At 44.0% G+C, this 20,828-nt stretch overlaps 1 protein-coding gene across 4 annotated transcripts in view; it reads left to right on the top strand.

Annotated features, from left to right (window-relative positions):
- PLCB2 (phospholipase C beta 2) overlaps window positions 1-19,144 on the top strand; it is a 39,570-nt gene extending 20,426 nt beyond the window's left edge. The window contains exons 14-33 of one of the 4 annotated variants that reach the window (XR_006180978.1): window positions 967-1,138; window positions 2,956-3,053; window positions 3,779-3,875; window positions 3,962-4,046; window positions 4,469-4,593; window positions 5,636-5,790; window positions 6,257-6,421; window positions 7,669-7,768; window positions 8,028-8,132; window positions 8,656-8,744; window positions 9,139-9,235; window positions 10,099-10,152; window positions 11,173-11,383; window positions 11,582-11,750; window positions 12,095-12,171; window positions 13,902-13,997; window positions 15,151-15,208; window positions 15,673-15,759; window positions 16,364-17,160; window positions 18,867-19,144. Coding sequence is in view for 2 of the 4 variants with exons in the window: in XM_042881928.1 (XP_042737862.1) it covers window positions 967-1,138; window positions 2,956-3,053; window positions 3,779-3,875; window positions 3,962-4,046; window positions 4,469-4,593; window positions 5,636-5,790; window positions 6,257-6,421; window positions 7,669-7,768; window positions 8,028-8,132; window positions 8,656-8,744; window positions 9,139-9,235; window positions 10,099-10,152; window positions 11,173-11,383; window positions 11,582-11,750; window positions 12,095-12,171; window positions 13,902-13,997; window positions 15,151-15,208; window positions 15,673-15,759; window positions 16,364-16,636 (2,313 nt within the window). In the remaining 2 variants the exon portion in view is untranslated. The other 3 variants (XM_042881928.1, XM_042881929.1, XM_042881930.1) reach the window with 3 other exon arrangements.
- Window positions 19,145-20,828: the final 1,684 nt, after the last annotated feature.

Below are 20,828 nucleotides of genomic sequence, written 5' to 3'. Positions count from 1 at the left end.
CCCCTTGGGGGCATAGATGGGCAGGTCACTGACATGCATTACTGTGTGCTCAGACTAGCTGAGTAAAACTCCTGTTCTGCTTGAACTGAGGTGACAGCTTACTTGTGCAATTATGTATTTTTGTGGGGATGGTGACTTTTTTGGTGAACCTTACACACACCACTTGTTCAGCTGCCTTGTGAATGAACACTGATTTACAAATCATGGGCAGTGCCTGTGTTCTGCAGGGAATGAATCAATTTCCTTTTATTAAATAGTAGAGGGGGAGCTAAAACACCTGGTCCAACCATCTGAGTTTTAATACTGAGATAAACAGAGCTGAAAACAAACAGGGAGCACATTGGCAGTTGCCCACTGTCCAGAGCCATGTCTTTGCCCGGAGAATGGGGAGAAACAGTTCAGAGTTTTAGCTAAATTATTAACAGGTCTGTTGGTATCTGTATGGAGAGTGTAGATCTGGAAGCAGAGTCTGAGTCACACATCCTCATGTGACATGCACAAAGCCACTGCCTTTGGGATTTTTTTTTTCTTTCAAATCAGCCTTAGGCAGAGAGGTTAAAAATGGCCTGATTGCTGATGTGGTGCTCTGGGATAATGAGAGAAGGGGGTGGAATGTGAAAGCCTGAGTTGTGTGGATGGCTCCAGGAAACGTGGATGGTTTTTCAGCTGTAGTGCAGGATGGGTGGCTGGAGACAGCATGACGTGCACAGGCAGTAGAGCTTGAAAAGACTGAGAGGTGTAAAATGCTGGTCTGAAAGTGACATCAGGAAGGTGAAGACTTAGGAAAAAATCTGCACAGACATAGTGGAATGTGCCTGTAGGTGGAGAAATTAAAGTATACAGTGGGTGAGAGATGTTTCCATGTACCAATAAGTGGCCAGAGGAGCTGTACTAGGAAGGACAGGACAGCTGAGTGTCTAAATTGTATATCTGTGAAGAAAGTTCACTGTGAAGTTTCTGTTGCAGCTGAAGCCAGGAGTTCCTCTGCCAAGTCCTAAGGATCTCTTAGGGAAAATCTTAATTAAGAACAAAAAGAAACAGTCCGTATCTGAGAAGAGGCAGAATTCTATGAAGAAGGGGAAGAATGTGGAACCAGAAATCATTGAGCAGCCAGCTTTTACAGATGTTGAAGATACTGGTATGTCTAAGGGGGAAAATGGGACTAGTACAGCTAGATGAGCAAGTCTGGCCTGCTAGGGACTTTCCAAATTTCCTGATACTAGCTCTAGGCAAGACAATACTAGTCATCAATTCAGGCATCTCATGAAGAAGTGTAAGCTTGGAAGATAAACTAAATCTTCAGAATATTTTCAGACACTGTTCTGACTAATAAGAGGCAACCAACTTAATTCCCTGCCCATTAGTGAACTCTGCTGCCTAATCTGAGACTTATGTCTGCATGGGTTAGTAATTACTAGATGCATACTGACTGTTGGTTTGATGGAAGGGGATATATATATTTTTACCACTAGTAGCTCTCTGATAACAAATTTACCATGGTGTGGTTAATAAGAGCATATAACGGTTTGGGATGAAGATATCTTAAAGATCATCTAGTTCCAACCCCTGCCCACAGCAGGGGCCTTCCCACTAGATCTGGCTGCTTAGGGCCCCATCCAGCCCGTGGGTCTGTGCCCTTCTTTATGCTGAACACAGCACTGCAAGTGGGGCCTCACAACAGCAGAGTAGAGGGGCAGGATCACTTCCCTCACCCTGCTGGCCACGCTTTTTTTGAATGCAACCCAGCGTACAGGTGGCCTTCTGGGCTGCAAGATTGGTGGCATCAGCAAAATTGCTGGGAGTGCACTCAATCCTGTTGTCCATGTCACCAACAAAGATGTTAAGTGGTGCTGGTCCAAGTGCTGACCCCTGAGGGTCACACCTGTCACCAGTCTCGACTTTGACATTGAGTAATTGACCACAACTCTTTAAATGGGACTGCCCAGCCAATTCCTTATCCATCCAAGTGGTCAGGCCATCAAATCCACACCTTTTCAATTTAGAGACAAGGGCGTCATGCCAATTACTCTTCCCTTATCCACCAGCACAGTTACCTAGAAGGCTCTTGGGTTTGTCAGTCATGATTTGCCCTTATTAGTGAAGTCATGTTGGCTGCCACCAGTCACGTCTCTCTTTTCCATGTGCTTTAGCATTGTTTCCAGGTGAATCTGCTCCAAGACCTGGCTGGGCACAGAGGTGGGACTGACTGGCCTATAGTTCCTCGGGTCTTCCTGTTTGTCTGTTTCTAAAAATTGAGGTTATGTTTCCCTTTTCCAGAAGGTGGGAACTTCATCAGACTGCCACAACTTTTCAAATACAGTGGCTTAGTAACTTCATTTGCCACTTCCCTCAGGACCCTCAGATGCATCTCATCAGCTCCCACGGACTTCTATATTTTCATGTTCCTCAGATGGTTTCAAACCGTCTCCTACAGAGGGTGGTTCTTCATTCTCCCAGTCCCTCACCTTGAGGATCTTGAAGGCTTATAGAACATTCAGTCCCTACTTTCCTCCCATCCTTCACCTCCCACTGTTTCAAGGCTTAAGGAACCTGTGGTAGAACAGTGATGCAGTTCTTGGTATCCAGTGATGCAGAACCTGGCACATCAGGTTCATGTGATGAGTGCCACTACAGAGGAGCTGGGAATCAGACATTCAGTCCCACAAATGTGTGCCGCCTTGGTGGGGAGAACAGAATTGTGATTGTCACTCCTGTGGTGTGGTGGAGGCTTATAGGAAAGGGTCTTGAATCTGTTAGGCCAGAGTTTAGCCTTTTCCTACTTGGATTTGGCTAACAAAATGATACAGTTCCTCCTCTCTTGTTCCTTTGTGACATGCTTGGGAGGTTTTGCAGAGCTCTTCACTGTTAGCAGTCAGAGCTGCAGGCCGTGTGAGCAGTCACAGAGTCTTGTCTTCATGTTCTGATAAGCAGTACTGATATGGGCTGTATGCTTAGTCTGGGCAGGTGATGTGGCTGAAGAAGAACCAGAGGAAGAGGATGATCAGCTAGGAAACCTGGATGAAGAGGAAATCAAGAAGATGCAGTCAGATGAGGTGCTGTTATTGTTGTCTCTGTTCCTTTTCTGTTTTGTTTTTTGTTTTTGTCTTATTCTGGCCTCCAATTTTCTCTGGAGACTCACTATTCTGAATGGAGATTAATATCAAAGTGCAAAGGGGAGTGAACTGTACTATGATGACTTTCCTTCCTCCGTGCAATATGACATTTCTCTTATTCAGTTTTTCCTGCAAAAGTTGTGACAAACATAGAGGCTGTAGCAGAAGAGGTATTATTTCTGAATCTGACTTTGATATTCTGCATGATTTGGAGGTAACTCTCTGCCCTCAGGGTGTTTGGAGCAGCTTAGCCTTAGTCTGATAAAAGTTATAGAAACATGAAGTGCTGCGGCTGAAAGGGAAGCAGCAGATCAGCACTGCCTTGAATAGGGAAGATCCATTTCCCTTTCTCTTCTCTCTAGAGTCAATCAGAGAAGAGGGCAAACAACGTCCCAGGTTTGTCCCAGAGTCCATACTTTGAGGTTATAGGGGTCCTAGACTTCTTGTCAAGTCTGGTACCTTCTAGCATATCTCAGTTTTTGCCATGCTACCCAGAACTCAGGGTGCCCCCAACAAAGCTGCTTACAATGTAATTGTAGGATCAAGAAGCCAAAGAAACAGCTGTGCTTTGGCCAGGGCAGCCCAGATGTGTTTTGTTTCATCTCTAGAAAAACTCTCCTCATCTTTCTTCTCTTGTATTTTGTTGCATTTCTTTTCCTGCCCAGGGCACTGCTGGTTTGGAAGTGACAGCATATGAAGAAATGTCCAGCCTTGTTAATTACATACAGCCCATCAAATTTGACTCCTTTGAAGTCTCTGCCCGTAAGTCAGTCTCTCATCAGTCCCACACACACAATGGGGGCTGGATGCACCTTTCTTCTAAACACTTTCATGTTTTCTCTTTCTAGAGAAGAACCGGAGTTACGTTATCTCTTCCTTCACTGAGCTGAAGGCTTATGATCTGCTGACCAAGTTTCCTGTGCAGTTTGTAGAGTATCCTTTTGGCAATGTTTGCCCCCGGTAGTTGGTTGTACAAAGTGTGGGAGCTCATCTGAAACTTGGGTTAAGGCTAAGGTGCAATCAACTGAATTCTGGTTTCGGAATATGGTAAACTCTTCATCACAGGTGTAAAGTATGCAGGTGTGGAGATGTGCAAGCTGCCAGGGTGGCTTGGGCTGCTCACAGAGATTCTTGACAGTAGGCATCTTGCGGTAGCAAAAGGCAAAGCTGTCAGATGTTTACTCTTAAACAGGAAAGGATGTAGGAAAGGAGCATGTTGTTGCCCCAGCTTCTTTTTCTTCTTCTTTAGAAGACTCTGAGCCTTCATAGCAAATGACTTTTAAATCTGAATTCATGAGCTAGCGTCAGGGTGCACAAGGAGTGCTCCAGTTTGGGTTCCAATAGAGCAATTGTAGATACAACAAACGCCAGATGAGCCGGATTTACCCCAAAGGCACCCGAATGGACTCCTCGAATTACATGCCCCAGATGTTCTGGAACGTTGGCTGTCAGATGGTGGCACTGAACTTCCAGACCATGGGTGAGTGTCACATTGTCCTCCAGCTTCTCAGTGGGTGAAGCCGTGTGCTCATGTTCATTGTCTCTTCCTTCCCTGCTATTTTCTACCACTGCTGTTCCCCTGTATGTGTTTGTTCTGCGCACCTTGTTCCCAAAGTGTTGCTCTTCTCTGAGTCTCTCACAGACCAACAGCACATTTCTGGGTCCAGCACAATTCAGGCATGCAGAGCCTGTAATTGCCTGTCCTACATGTTTATGCTTACACATGTGCACAGGCTTGCTGTCATCCAATATCTGGGTACTATCTCTGCCTGGTTTGTAACATGATGTCAGAGTAAATAACTTGTGTGAAGGCACCAGGAGCTCCTGCATCCTCTTTCCTACAAGGCAGCAGGCATAGTTCCATCTGGCCGCAGGACCAGCCTGTCTGTGCTGTTATTTCCAGTACACTGATCTGAGCAGGGAAGAAAGGCCATTTCTTGCTGCACAACTAGCATAAGAGGAGGCAAAGAAAAGCCTTCAGATAACACTGCTCTTTACCATTTTCACTATCTCGTGTATGGAGTGTAGGAGACTGGCTTATAGGATCAATAGGAGGAAAAATAACAAAAGTGACTTAAAAAGGGAAAGTGAGAGATTGGTTTTGAAGAGGATGTCATACGGAAGACAGGTGCCAAAACCATAAGCCACTGTTAGTAAGATAAGAAGTGGCAGAGGAGAGGATGGACTGAGAGAAGCCCCAAAATGACAGAAAGGAGGAGTGGAGAGGTTCAGGCAACAATTTGCCTCACACCCACAACAGCAGGTACTTCTTAAAGTATTTAATTTAGTTCTACCCATGATTTATGGCACAATCATAAGCAAACCACTTTACCTTTCTCATAATAGCTGCTGTAATATTTTTCCCTGTAGGGTGCTGAGAGATTTAATTAGTTTTTGAAAGGGCTTTGTGAGTCTTTGGCTAGCATGGGCTGTGAAAGTACAGCACCTCTCAGCTCACTGAGAGCCACCTGCTTAGATTCCACAGCAGTTTTGCTTATTGCTTTCCTCTCTATGTACCTCAGATGTTCCCATGCAGCAGAACATGGCTCTGTTTGAGTTCAATGGCCAGTGTGGCTATCTGCTCAAGCATGAATTCATGCGGCGTCCGGACAAGCAATTTGACCCTTTCTCAGTGGACCGCATTGATGTGGTGGTGGCAAGCACACTGTCTGTCACGGCAAGTACAACCCGGAGTGCTCTTCCTCCTCTGACCACCATTTGCTGGCACTGCATACATAACTAGTGCGTATGACCCCTCCAGTTATTACCCAGTGGGGTTCTTAGTGGCAAATGAACCCAGCTCCCTGGGTCCATTTCTCCTGTGGGAGAAATGCGTTTCCATGGCGACTCCCCACCTTTGTGCTATTTCAAATTAATCCTAATCATGTGAGAATGGAAAATTAGCATCTGCCACGCAGAAGGAAGCCAAGGCAATGATGCTGGGGAGGGAGGAGGTTGAAGGAAGTGTTGGTACAAGAAACAAGGGTGAAGAAAAGATAAAAGAAAAGCCTACTGTGGATTGGAAGCTGCAGCAAAAAAAAATGTTTTGGAGCTGGAGAGGGACTTAAGGGTGGAGACGTGGGTGGGTTCTTTTATTTTACTCTTTTCAGCAGTTGCTAATTAATGTTTTTGTTTGCTCATAGATACTTTCTGGTCAATTCCTCTCAGACCGCAGTGTGAAGACATATGTGGAAGTGGAGCTGTTTGGGCTGCCAAGGGACACAAAGCGCAAATACAGAACCAAACTGACCTCCACTGCCAATTCCATAAATCCTGTTTGGAAAGAAGAACCTTTTGTTTTTGAAAAGGTAAGGAACACTTTTGTAATGATTTGGAGTGACGCCAGGAGGGACTCCCTTCTGGAGAGCTCAATTATGGCTTTAGACAGACAAAGAATGCTGCACCTGAGATAATATCCAAACGATACCCAAAACAACTCTCCACAGAGATTTCTTTGTACAGATATCGGGTAGCTGGGAACATTTCTGGAAATAACAGGTATCAAAAATCTCCCCTTGGTGATGCACTTCAGACTGAATTCACTGATCAGATTGGAAGACTTCAAGCATAAGGAAGCAGAAAGAAACTGTGGTTAAATTGTCAATGAGAAGCAGGCGTGCTGGGCAAGTAATGGGACCAGCAGGAGGTTTTCAGCTGTGCCTGATTACAGAAGGCAGCCCTGTTTGTCTGCCAGAATTCTGTGGCCACTAATCTCCAGCTATGGGCTATGGGGAGATTAAGTTGAAGGTGATAGTAAGGTCTGGCTTTTCTGCAGTTAAAAGAAAAATACATTATAAATTCAGCTCTGCCAAGCACACTGTGAGATAGCAGATATTTTCAGCCTACTTGGGATGTGGTAGATAAATATTATCCTCATTTCAGAAAATGCTTTTCAGGCTACGGTTTTGACAGACTAATTTTTAGTTCATTTCATGGCAGAAGAAAATGGGAGAGGATGATGAAACAGCCCTTACGGCAAAGTTACTGTGTTTGCTAAATTATCTTTCCAAATTTGTTTCCTTCTTTGGTGAATTGCTTTGTGGAAGTGCTGGTTTGGAGGGCTTATTGCACAGCTTTTTCTTTAGTTAGCCTGCTTTCCTCTGATCCCTTGCAGTCTCTCCTCTGACAAGCCTGTGTTTGGTGAAGTTTTTGTAACTTCAGTTATGCTCATGACAAACTGCAGCCTTAATTTACAAGATTTGGAAACAGGCAATGGTTTCTCTGGAAAGATGTCCTCTTCATTGCAGGGGATTTGGACTAGATGACCTTTGAAGGTCCCTTCCAACTCAAACAGTTCTATGGTTCTATGAGACAGCACTGTTTTGTTGGAAGGAGGAAAGAGTGAAGTTGTGCTCAGTGAAGACAGTATGCTGTTAGGGAACAGAACATAGGTGTTTTAATCTGTGTTGTTTTGTGTTTTGTTTTGTTGTCCTGCCTGTAATAAGTCATTTGTGCACTGCTCGCTCTGCTCCATTATTTTGGCTGCTTTTTAAACCACTCATTTTCTTTTTTAACTCTTTTTTTGTTTTGTTGTTGTTGTTGTTTTTTTCCCTAGATCATGATGCCTGAGCTGGCATCACTCAAAATTGTGGCTTTTGAGGAAGGAGGAAAGTTCATTGGTCATCGTGTCATTCCCATTATTGCAGTGCACTCAGGTAGGTTTTGTGGAAATACCTTCATCTTTTCTAATCTTAATATGTATCCATTTGAACATCTGCATGTTTTCCATCTATGCCTGTTGCATAGAATATCACCTGTAGGCAGTGGAGCCTTCAGATTCATCCAGTTATAGCCTTGCTTTCACACCATATGTATTCACCATGCCCTCTTGCAGACATTTTCATTTTACCGTTGGGGCACACAAACAAGAAGGGAAAGATTGTGTTACTCATCTCTTCTGCTTTCTGCTTTCAGGCTATCACCATGTTTGTCTTCGCAGTGAAAGTAACATGCCACTCACCATGCCTTCTCTATTTGTGTACCTGGAAGTAAAGGATTACGTCCCTGATGCCTGGGCAGGTAGGTAGTATGCTTCAGAATGTGCCTGGGGTTTTGTCCAAACTGCAATCTAGAAGCAATTTTCCGGCCTCTTCCTTTAAAAAAGGAATGGCCAAACACAGAGAAATGAGGAAAAACCCCCTCTGGAGATATTACAGAAAAACTTTTTAACAATCATGAACAAAGCCAAGTAGGATGTCACGGCAGCTGCCACAGAACTTCTTGTGAATACTGTAGTTTTGACTGTAGGCACCTTGTGTTTACTCTCTCTCTCTGTATTCATATAAATGAGCCTTGTTTATGGGTGGAAATGCTGGAAAAAACTGATGGTTTTAACACAGATTCCTTAAAAAGATTGGGTTGACACAGCATTGGATGAGGGTTAGAACAGGAGTTGTGCAAGCTGACAGTCTTAGCCTGGCTTGTTACAAGTAGCAAATACAAGATAGCTCTTCTCCACAATTTTCTACCTTATGCAGAGAGGAAACCAGAGAGTGCTCAGTGCTATTTGGTAATCCAAGCAAGATTTCCTTTTTGTTTCTAGACCTGACTATTGCTCTCTCCAACCCAATTAAGTTCTTCAATCTGCAAGAAAAGAGATCAGTTAATCTAAGAGATGGCTCAGAGGTGGAGGTAAGCTTTCCCAAGTTCTGCCATTGTCTGTAAAATGTGCTGCGTGGAATTGATCTGAAATAACAGAGGGGATTGTCAAGGGGCTCCCCACTGTCCTGGAGCAAGGCTGTCTGTGACAAGCCTATGTGTTGCATCTAGCCAGAGGCAGGCAGAGGACTGCCCTGGGTATAGAACTGGAATGTGTCAGAGACTAATAGTAGTTTCTCTAAGCTATGAGTAGTTAACACCACTGCCAGCAAAGAGGGGAACTTAGCTTTGTGACATACAGAGATCAAAAATGGAGAAAGCACGCAAGAGCTTTCTGGGTGTCTTTGTTTTCATTTCTTTCATTTCCTAATGTTGGTCTCCAATTCCATTTTCTATCCTTTGATTTACCTCTGATATTTTGTTGTAGAGGCCTGACTTGCAGAGGAACTTCTCATTTCCTGAAAATAATAGGATGCCAGAGTCCACCAGGAAATTCAGTACTCCTTTTGCAAATGGGCCTGCAGGTAAAGCTGTGTGATGAACTTACAGAAGGGGAAGCCAGGCACGCGCATGGCTGGAAAAAGATACTGCTGGAGGATGAAGATCCTTGGTAACAGGATCAGAACTTCTTGAACCAATTTACCAACTTGCATTCTGGTGCTTGACGTTAATGGCAAAAGTTGTGTGCATGCTTTGGCTATTGTGGTTGGAATGGATGTGACACACATACTGCTTTTACTCTGCAATGGAAATGTAAGACCTGGTGTGGTTCTATCCCTTAACACTTCTCTGCTCTTCAGCTCTTTGTTGTTCAAAGGTCTTTTTTGTAGGTTACTGTTCCTTCTGACATTTTAAGTATGTTCTCCCTGAAAACTCTGTGCCTTGTGAAACTTTGCTTAGAACTGTCGTATAATGCTTGGGAGCTGTAAAGACTGATAGTTTTATTCACCAGCTCAGATGTGAACATTGGACTTATAAATAAGAGTTGAAAAAAAGTTAATGGATTTCCTTGAAAAGGAGGCAAAATCTCTTGCATTTATTACTACAGCAGAAAGCATTTATTACTCTGTTCAAATAAGATGTAGCAGAGAAAGATCTCATGACATTGTTTGTTCCTCTCATATGGGCACCTTCTTGACCTTGCAAAATAAGATAAACAGACGTGACAGATGTCTGTGAGAGTGCCAGAAGGGACATTCCTTGAACCTACACTTAATCCTAAGTGATTGGTAGAGTCATTCAAGTTAAGCAAAAGCACATCTCCTACCACACACCTAAGATTCACCCATTCTGTTCTAATGTACACTATTGATGAACTCTCCACTGTCCATTTTCATCCCAAAGCTTCAAGATGAAACATTGACAGGAGCCTTTTTTGTCATTTTAGGAGCAGCAGCTCTGGTCAAGGATGGAAACGTGAAGGAAGTAACACAGCTTCCAGGTAATTCCCTTCATGCTTTTTGTGTGGACTGAGGTCTTGTCAGGTCCCTCACAGCCCAACTTCTGTCTGAGACAATGCTGAAACCTACTTGCAAGTTAAAGAAGAACTTACCCAAGAGTAAACTTGTTGCCCTCAGGCCCTGGTGCCAAATAACTGCTGTGTGCACCAAGTTTTGTTTGGTTGTTTTTTTTTTTTGAAGTTACTCCTAAACAAATACAGTAAATATACCCTCTGACAAGAGACATCACATAATATAGAAGTGCAGTGGGCTTTGATTTGAAAGACCAGACTTGCTGACCAAGAGACTTACAGTTGAGCTGTACACTTGAGTGTCCTCACTAGGAGCATTTAGTAAGAGCCTGACCCCCATTTGCAGACACACCCTCAAAGTTCAGTTAGTTCTTGCACATTTGAAGCCAAAAGTAAAAGTGACTTCCCCTGTGAAGATAATTTTCTGTGGCTTTTTTGCTAGATAACCACATCTGAAGACAGTCAGTAGACTTGCTGCTGCCAGATAACAAGTTCTCCAGCAGTTCACAGGCATCCTACTTCCCAGTATCTTCACTGACCTAGGGGGACCTTTCACTCGTTCCTTACAACTGAAGCCAGCTGTTACAACTGGAAGAGCTGACAGCTTTTGTCACTGTCACCTGACTTTGGAAAAAAAAAAAAAAAAAGTAACAAAATAACAAAGCTTTTCCCTTCTAATTAGAGCTGCCAGCTAGCTTAGTGCTTGGGCTGCCTTTGGGATGCTCAGGACTATGGTAAAGGAGGCAAGGCCTGAGAAGGACTTGAGGGTATATTACTCCATCGTGTTTCTCTGGGCAAAACACTGAAAGGCAATTCTTCTGGCTGTTCCCAAGGCAGGCAGCCAGCTGGTGGGGAGCTGAACTGGATAGACATAATGCTGAAAAGAGAGAGGGAAAGCTGAATGAAGGCAGCATTGAAAAAAAAACAAACATCTGTGACCCCAAGAGGCATCACAGCAGGGTGAGAAAACAGCCTCTGTTTGTATTACAGAGCCTCAGACAGCCAGCCTTGCAGAGCTGCAGCAGATGAAGCTGTTCCTGAAGCTGCTGAAGAAGCAGGAGAAAGAACTGAAGGAGCTGGAACGGAAAGGAAGTAAACGGAGAGAAGAGTTGCTACAGAAATATTCTGTTCTCTTTTTGGAACCTGTCTGCCCAAGAGGCAAGAAAAGATCTGTGCACTCCAGGAAAACCCAGAAGAAGAGGTAAATAAGGCAAAGGGTCCTCTGGCCTGCGGAGCACTTCCTCAGACCAAAGCAGAGAGATTTCTCAGATGAACAAGGGCAAGCAATGTGGTGCAGGCCTTTGTGTCTCACTGGGTCACTTGGCTGTTGGGTGGAAGGGATGGTCAGCAGCGTATAAGCATCCCTAAAAGCAACACAGCTGCTGTATCTGTTCTGCAGGAGTTTGATGACAGGTGATGTTGGTACCTGCATGCAACCTGTAGAAATGACAGAAAAGCTCGATAGCCAAGTTTTGGAACTGAAAGAGAGGCTGGAGATGGAGCTTATCTGCCTGGGGGAAGAATACCATGATGAGATTCGAAGAAGGAAAGAGCAGCATGCCACAGAGGTAAGGACTGCATGTGCCAACCAAAAGCTAGCCTGTGAAAGCCCCTGCAGGGGCAGCTTGAAAAGCAAGTTTTTCACTGAATTGTGAGCTCAGAATAACGGCTACTGGGCAGAGAAGCTCTCAAAACAATTGTCAAGTCCATAGAAGGTAGTACAAAGAATGCAGATAGTGATGTTTGCTTCTCAGAAGCTACAAAATTGAGGCTCATCCTCATGAATTAGCCGACCTTAGGACTTCAGTGCAGGAAGGGATAAAGCTGAACCTGCTGGCAAATAGGTACTGACAGTGCACTGTGTCTCATCTTGGTCTGTTTGGTTTTAATCTTGTTTTCATCCCTTCAACAGCAAACGGCCAAGATTACAGAGCTAGCCAGAGAGAAGCAGATAGCTGAGCTGAAGGCACTGAAGGAGTCATCACAAAGGTAAACTCAGTATTTGAACAGCAGAGTAATAATGAATAGCTCTTAGTTTGGATAGCATTTCCTGTTAGATTGCAGAGCACTGTGCTACAGCAAGTGAGTGAATACCAGAGAGGAGAAATATTTATTTGGTGATAAATTGAGGCACAGCAATGTGATGGGACATAGTCACACTGTGGGAGTGTTGGGAACACCTCATGACCTCCAGTGCAGTGCACTTGCCATGAGAAACCACAGCTATTAGTGCTTGAGATGCAGCAAGTAGCTTTGACTGACTTTTCAGAAAGATAGGGAGCAAGACTACTAGTCACAGTCTGTCACCACTGTGTGCTGTAGCCAGTATATCAGATAATCTCTCCCAGGTACTGATTGGTTCAGTCTAAGTGCAATCTTGGCTCCAGCACTTGAATAAACTGGCAGAATCAATTTGCTAATTTCTAGTTGGGCATATATCCATCTGTTCTTGCAGTCACACTGTTCTGAAACTAAAATCCCTGCTCATTCCTCTTTACCTCTTTAGCCTTTAGTTGCCAAGTCAGGTGAAACTTCTTTCTGTGTCCTCCATCAAGAATGATTCTCAGTTTCCCTTAGCTGCTGATCACATTCAGACAAGACTAAGAAAAACAGGTTGATCAGTTGACCATTAGGTTTTCTAACAAACGTAATTTAGTTGAGTCACACCTACAGCTGTCTGTGAGGAGCTCTGGAAGCATTCAGAGATCTTGAGCAACCAGCAGTAAGATGGCTATGGTCAAGACAGAAATGTCAGCATCATCTTCAGATAAATCTCCATAGTAATTTATGTAAAAAAAAGAAGAAAAATAGAACTGTGAGCTTGAAGAACAGAAGATTGAGGAGGATGTGACAGAACTGTGTAACATCATGAATGCCATGGAGGAGAATGGGGAAGTGATTACTGTTTCTTATGAGAGGAGAAATTCTCAGGGAGTATTTCACAGAATCACAGAATTGTAGGGGTTGGAAGGGACCTCCAGAGATCATCGAGTCCAACCCCCCTGCCAAAGCAGTTTCCCTACACCAGGTCACACAGGTAGGCATCCAGGCAGGTCTTGAACATCTCCAGAGAAGGAGACTCCACGACCTCCCTGGGCAGCCTGTTCCAGTGCTCCGTCACCCTCACTGTAAAGAAGTTCTTGTGCACAGCATATAATTGCTGTTCTTTGCCTCTCAGAGCAAGAAACAATGCAGTCCAAAAGTAGAGCTGAACTCCAAGGCATGAGTGACAGTTAGGAAGACAAATGCATAGAAGCTGGAGAACAGACTGGAGACTAGAATGGTGTAAAATAGAACTACCCTGGAGTTGTTCTCTTGCTTACGTTTCTCTTAAGCAGATCTTCCTTCCACTTATAGTCTCTCACATCCCATATTTGATGCACCTTTCTGCCTGCCTCAGGTGTTCTTTTCTGTATACACAGGTAGTTCCTTCTCTCTCTGATAATTCAGCAGTCTAAGTACCTTCAGCAAGTCTCAAGCTACTCCAGAGGAAACCAAATTTAGGTATACAATACAATGAATATAACATTCATTTTTCCCTGTTCCTGTTATGAACCACTTTAAAAAAGAGATACAGGATTTAAAATACACTTAAGACTTTCTGCCTCACAAGCACTCTGCTTTTCTGCACAGTGGTACACTCCAGAGAACATGTGGAGGGCTGACATCACTGGTCTGTAAGCATCCTTGTCTCTCTCTGCACACTTTTCTCTCCACAGCAACATTAAAGACATTAAGAAGAAGCTGGAGGTGAAACGATTAGACCGAATCCAGGTCATGATGAAGAGTACTAGCGACAAGGCTGCTCAGGAGAGGTACTGGGGGAGATGTTACTGGGCTTTGTCTCTTTGGCATGCTAGCTGTGCAGCTCCAGGCAGGAAACAGCACTGCTCCATAGTCACTGTCACCATCAGGGATACTTTGGAAAGCAAAAAGGCAGCGGCAGAGCTCCAGTGGTCAGAGGAGAGAAGCTGGCCTGTTTTCACTTCAAGCACTGCATTCTTTTTCTAGTGCAGTCCAGTACAAAGTGAAGCCAAACACTGCTCCCTAACTGCAGTGATAGTGACGTTCCTGCAGGCTCTGCTGACACCGGCTTCTGGAGCTTTCTCCCTAGGCTTAATTTATCTACAGCAGTCAGCAAGATCTGTGTCACTTGCTGCACTTGTGAATAATCTGAGAGCATCAGAGATATCTGCAGGGATTAGGAGCTCGTATGAAAACGCAGAGGAAGGTCATTACAATGGAGAAATGGTACCTTGAAGATAATCCTCCCTATGGCCCCTGTCTCTTTGTTTCTGTTGCCTCAGCTTCTTGCCAGAGTGACAATGTTCCTTCCAGCCAGTTCAGCTGAAGTTTGGGTGCACTTTTAAATCCTTCCCATCTGCCCTCATGCCTTACTGAGTATTTTACCATGAAGAACCAAAGTCTTCCTGAGCCTCACTAGAATATGTGATAAGTTTCAGCAGGTTGAGATTGGGAATGTAATGGCTGCATCCTTCCTTGACATTCACTTCATTACAAAAATAACATTCTGCTGCTGCGCTTGTGTACTCAAGTACTGCTTGATATGAATCAGTTCTAAAAGCTCCATGTGTTCAAGTATATAGAAGAGGGTACACTGCCTCTTCTGCTTCCTACTCACAGCAAGGTCCCTTTGCTGTCTGCTTAGTTGGAAAGAAAAAGAATTCTGCATCCAATTGTTTGACTTACATATCTGGTAAATTTGAATGGTGTTTATTTGCCCTTTCCTAAAATTGCAGAAACCTCATAATGTGAAAGGACACAACGGGAGTGTAACACACCACCAGCAGTCCTGTCCTGCTGTATGGCGCTTTATCAGTATTCATAAACAGACTTTATATAAAGATAACAGATGCATTATAAGTTTTTATATAATTTATATATATATAAATTATATAAAATATGTATATATATGTGTGTGTGTGTGCGTGTGTATTTCTTTTGCAGGTTGAAGAAAGAAATTAATAACTCTCACATCCAGGAAGTGGTCCAAACAATCAAACTGGTAAGTTCTGCTGTGGCAATCTGGTCTGTGCAAAGTGGGGGTGTCTCGTGTACAGGATCAGCATGTGCCTGGGGAGAGTGTGAGCTCTCTGAGCTGTTTAAATCCCATTAAGCTGTTGCCATATTGAGGACTGAGTGCTTACTTCAGGCAGCTGAAGTGCAGTTGCAGACAGTTACTACCCTTAGTAAGATCCTGCTGTTCCAACACAGTTTGGCCAGTCTACCCAGCTGGTTGCAGTGCCAACAGACCACAGTATTTTGAATTTCTAATTCAAGTGGTGAGATTTTCTAAGCAATACTAGTTAGCAGCATAACCCCATATCTGTTTAACAGTGTGCAAAATGCTGCTCTCAGCAACCCCTCTATGGCATGTGCTTTACACCCCTCTATTTGCTGTTATAAATATTTGTTTATGAAAACTGTAAATTTGGATTATTTTATTTTTTTTATTTGTTCTTTTTAAAGCTGACAGAAAAGACAGCCAGGTATCAACAGAGGCTGGAAGAGAAACAGGCAGAGAATCTGAGAGCAATCCAAGAGAAAGAAGGCCAGGTAAAGGCAGAGATAATGCTTGGGTTCGCTGCTGCTACTCAGTACTGTAGTTCCACACCACCATGGCTCAGTCTTCCTCTTATATTCTTTGATTACAGCTGTACGTGTGCACACACACAGAGATACACACACACACTCACTCCTCAGTATGCTGAGGAAATGAGTGGCTGTGAAGATGGCTCTACAGAGCCTGCAGCGAGCTGATGCAGGGATGCTGCACTCCTACAGTCCCTGGGCTGGTAGTAGCCTTCGTCTAATCACACAAATCCCCCTACTTTTAAAATGGGATGGAACTGTGTGGGATGGAAGCAGAGGTGAGTCTCCTTCCCGAGCTCCTCTGACTCTCAAACTATGTTCATGTACCCTCAAGGCTCTGCCAAACTGTGGTGCAAATCAGAACAGTGTAGCCTTCCTCTCCCCTTCCGCTGCAGGGAAGACAAAGATTGCCCGAGAGATGGAGATATCTCATTCAACGAGACCAAAACTGCAAAGTGCTAACACTGCATCACAGTGGTCTCTCTTAGAGTAGGTTTTTATACTGTTTTGAGCCTGAATTCTGCTTAGCCTCAGTGCCTGGAGAATGACTGGAGGGCTCTGTTCGCAGCTCCAGCAGGAGGCATTGGCAGAATACGAGGAAAAATTGAAAGCACTGACTGTGGAGGTGCAGGAGACAGTGAAGAACTATATGAAAGAAATCTTTCCTGATGGGCCAAAGATTCAGGAGGAAGCAGTTCTGAGCATTCCCGTGGAAGAACAAGGCTCTACAAAGCAACTGGAAGAGAAGGTCCCAGGGGCAGAGGTGCCAAGACTGACAGCAACTACAGCTGAGCCTCCAGGAGCTGAAACAGACATCAATATTGAGGAAAGCATACTGTGAGCAATGCTTCCCTTGCTTTTCCACTGCAGGCATGTTTATGGACATATGTAATGAAGTTAAAGACCAGCTTGACAAACTACTCTTTCCGTGCTGGAAACTCCTAAGTCCTGAAATCCTTCAGGATTTCTACTACTTTGTAGTCCGAAACAGTCTGAGGAGCTCACCTTCAGCGAGCACTTCACTCTCCTTAGCACTATAAGGTGTGTTTCAGCAGTGGGGCTGAAGACAAGCTGGTTGTTGACACTGACAACAGCAACCACATTAATATTTTGGCCTGGGTTCAGTTGTCAGTTTTCAAAGCAAGATCCCTCATTACCCATAATGCACCTGTTCACATCATAGCAATCTCAGAACTAGATCCATCTAAACCAAAGATAATTCTCCAACAGTCCACTGACAGTGCTCCAACCAGCTGAGAGCCAGCCTGGAAAAAAGCCCCTAAACTGCATGCGGGTAAAAGTGCCAGAGGAGAAACTGTTGCTCCCTAAAGTACCATTCCACCTGGCAGCAGTACCTTCTAACAGGTAACTACCTACTACAGCCCCTTTGTAGGAGGGGAGGTCAGTTTGAATCTCCTATCTTTTTGTTTCTTAGCATGCCACTTCCTTGCACACCCAGTATGGGCTTTATAGTTCTTTTTTTCTTCCCCCATAATAAGATGAGGATAGTTTTCAGTGCACTGCTTTAAAATATGACACAGCATTTCTTTCTGTGGAAATGTTCACTGCCAGCAATTTTCTTCTTTCTTTTCAATCTCCTCTTACCCCAGGGGCTGATTCTCACTCCCAATTTTGACTTTACCACTTTGGTATGCTTTCAGGCAAGTTCTTAGATCTGGATCTAGTATCTCCTAAGACCCTTCCAGTCCTCAGCAGGCTCATTGGACAATGACAAGGCACGCTATGAAGAGCCTAAGAGTCTTAGCATGGGTTCCTGCTATCACAAACACACTTGCAGATTCTCTACTACCATAATTAGGTATTTACAGAACATCACTGCAACTTTTGCCCATGAAGCTAACTTAGCTACATGCTATATAGTACAGCAATCTTTACCAAAATCTCTAAGCTGGTTGAAAATAATTATGTTGCTCAAATAAAGTGCCAGACAGCTATATTGCCAGTAAGAGTATCTCACACAGAAAGCTGAGCACAGAAAACACAGTGCATCTATTTGGTAGCAGAAAGAACAGCAGATCTCTGAAGCTTCCTTTACTCTGCTGCCATCCCTGTTAATGAATGACAACAGTGGGCTCAACAGTGATGAGGACAATCTGGGAAAGCCCAACTCCTCAAATTTCCATGTTCTTTGGGTACTGGAGTGTAAAACAACACACTACTTCTGTTTGAAGGTGTAGTGCTCACACTTTCCTCCAAAGCCTCGGTCACTTCCCATTTCTCCATGAATTACAGCCACCTCCTACTAAAAACAATTTCCCCCCTTTGGTGACATAACAAATAAGCCTTGTTCCACAGGAAAACTGCCCAGCTGCATGACTTGAAAGACAAATGGTTCTCAGCCTCTTTTAGCCCTAGCAGATACCTGCTGCTGTCTGTCTTCACTCACACAAAACCTTCCAGCAGAACATGCATGGAGGGCCAGGTTCCCAAAATCTTGGCTTTGTCTTGCAACAGAAAAAAAAGGGCACATTCATCTTAGACATCTTTACACTTCCACTTTCTAAGACAACAAAGCCTTATTTTGTGTATGCAGAACTTACATCACAGTCCCCTATCTCCACACATACTTTTTCTCACCTGTGTTATGACTTTGTGCACTGAATGGCTTTGGCATAGTGAGTTCTCATTCATCCAGAAGGAACTGGAAACATATGGCCCAACTCTTCTCCTAGCACCATGTAAGACAGACCTTGCTTATGGATCCTAAAAAAGCAATAGCAATACTTCAGTACAGAACAGAAACATGCTGGCCTTCCTCCTATCAAATCCTGTGTGTCTTAACACTAGCAGCTACAGCCTAAGCTACAGCTTAAATGCACCTGTTTGGGCAGCCATGCCACCACAGCTGCAGAGGGTGGAGTATCTTTAAACCCAGCTGTGGCAGATAAATGTGAGAATACAGCCTGGAAAGCTGTTCTTTTTAGTGAAGCCTTTGCCCTTAAATTCAGACCAGGTGTTCCTGACTGCAGCAAGAGTTTCTCTCCCCTCCCTAGAATGTGCTGCTGCAGTATCACCTATTAGTCTTCCCCACCCCTTGACTTGTTCTTCAGGTTTCTGTCTTTTCTGGAAAAGTGAGCTCAATTGTGGTGAACCTACAGCATGCAGTGGTTGTCGCATGGGAGCTGTTACACCTCGAAACTGCACTGGGGAATGCATCGTGAAGTGCTGCTATAAAAACCAGCTCAAGTGGGTATGAGATGAGATGTTTCAAACCTGGTCTGACGTGCAAGAAGAGACCATACCTCCCTGTGGTGTTAACTTAGTACTGGAATAGTGTATTGTACATTGCTGATGTATTTATTTTCTAAAATAATAAAACACTGCATTTCTTACCAAAAAAAAAGAAAAACGATCACCTTCTTTACTTCCTATATCGAGATTAGTGGATTTGGGTTCAAGTCCCACATGTTACCCAACATACACACAGACTGTAAAAGTATGCAGAGATCTCAAATTCAGCTTCTTCAGTTCCAAATATGCCATCACACCCAAGCAGAACATCATTCTCGACAGCCTTTGGACAACAAATTGGTTAGAGGAAGCGAAGGCTGAAATAACGCCGAAGTGCTCTTTGGGAAGCTGTAAGGGTGTGGACATTGAAAACAAAAAAATCACAGCTCAGCTAGACTGCGATGCAGACATAAGAAAGTTCAGCAGATTGGACTCGTGTTATTAATACCCCGAGGAAGAAAGCTCACCACGATGACTCGTACCCTCATACCACATCAGTCTCAGTTGTGCAACTCTTCTGCTATTAAAGCACTAGCACAGCTTTATCAGGCGAACTATGCAGAAGTGCATGAAAAATAGGTGGTTCTTCCTTCAGAACTCAGGCATCTTGTAAGATTTCTCCATATAGCTGTGTAGCCCTCCCTGTGATTTCCCTTACCACAGGATACTTGTTGGCTCACTTTCGCACATAGTCCAGATTGACTGCTTCCCATTATTCCCACTTTACAGACAAGGGCCTGAGGCACAGCACAACAATTTCTCTGGGCTACATGGAGAAGAAGCATGGGATTCCTCTCAGCACACTGAGCAACTTTAAAAGTTGGGAGCCTCAGCTCATCCAGAGCCCTTGTGTAATCAGTAGTTAAAAGACAGGGGCCCCTAGAGGAAGATTCCTCCCATTCTGAAATGAATGAGATACTAAGCAGCTGCAGCTGTGAGCACAGAGCCCTGTTTGATGAGGACAGGCAGCATTATATATACATAAGTGCAACTGGGAGATGACAGCAGACGCAGGCTCCCAGTTTGATTTAGCAAATTGTTCTTCTCCATTTCACCTGCCAGCTTCAAAGGCCTATGCACGCCAATTGCCAGGGCCAAGACAGCAAGGAAAGGCACCATGTCTGCATGGCTGGCAGAAAGGAAAAGATAAAGCAACATTTGGGGGAAAGATGACACAAAACAACAGACAACCCTGAGATACATATGTAACCTTGTTGGAAGCCGATAGGAGAAGATCTTCTGGAAGAAAAAAAAACACAAAACCAACATCTTGAAGCATAAATTACCCACTGAGTAGGCTATGAGCTGTTTTGAGCAGAGGCTGCATTTTGTAATATACTTAGATATCGATTAACACATGAGAAAGCTGGCTACAGAACATCACTGCAATGCAAATCTAAAACTTGCTTTGCTTATCAGAGTTCTCCTGGCTGGCTGTGCTGCTCTTGGGAGGAAACTGGGAAGGCCCTGGAGACAGCTTCGATCTTCATAGAAATCACAGGTCTGTCTTAGGATTTGTATTCCATTGTGTGTCTTTCCTTCACTGTGTTCAGCTGAAGGAGAAATGGCATTAAAGCCTAACCCTGTCATTTTTCACTCCAATAAATGCATGTTTCAGAACCCAGGCCATCTGCTACAGTCTTTACCTGTTTTAAAAGCCACACAGCCACAGAATAGATAAGTAAGTTACGCCAGACTTTGAGGTGCATGTTCTTCTTCCCTTACAACTCTGGACTATAGACACATTTTAAAGCATCTCATCAATGCAACAGGCATATGAA

Source organism: Lagopus leucura, unplaced genomic scaffold (genome assembly GCF_019238085.1).
Source record: "Lagopus leucura isolate 7727_CA_CO unplaced genomic scaffold, USGS_WTPT01 Super-Scaffold_100033, whole genome shotgun sequence".
Taxonomy (NCBI): Eukaryota; Metazoa; Chordata; class Aves; order Galliformes; family Phasianidae; genus Lagopus; species Lagopus leucura.
The sequence above is the reverse complement of the archived record's forward strand: the minus strand, read 5'-3'. Positions and strand labels throughout refer to the sequence as shown.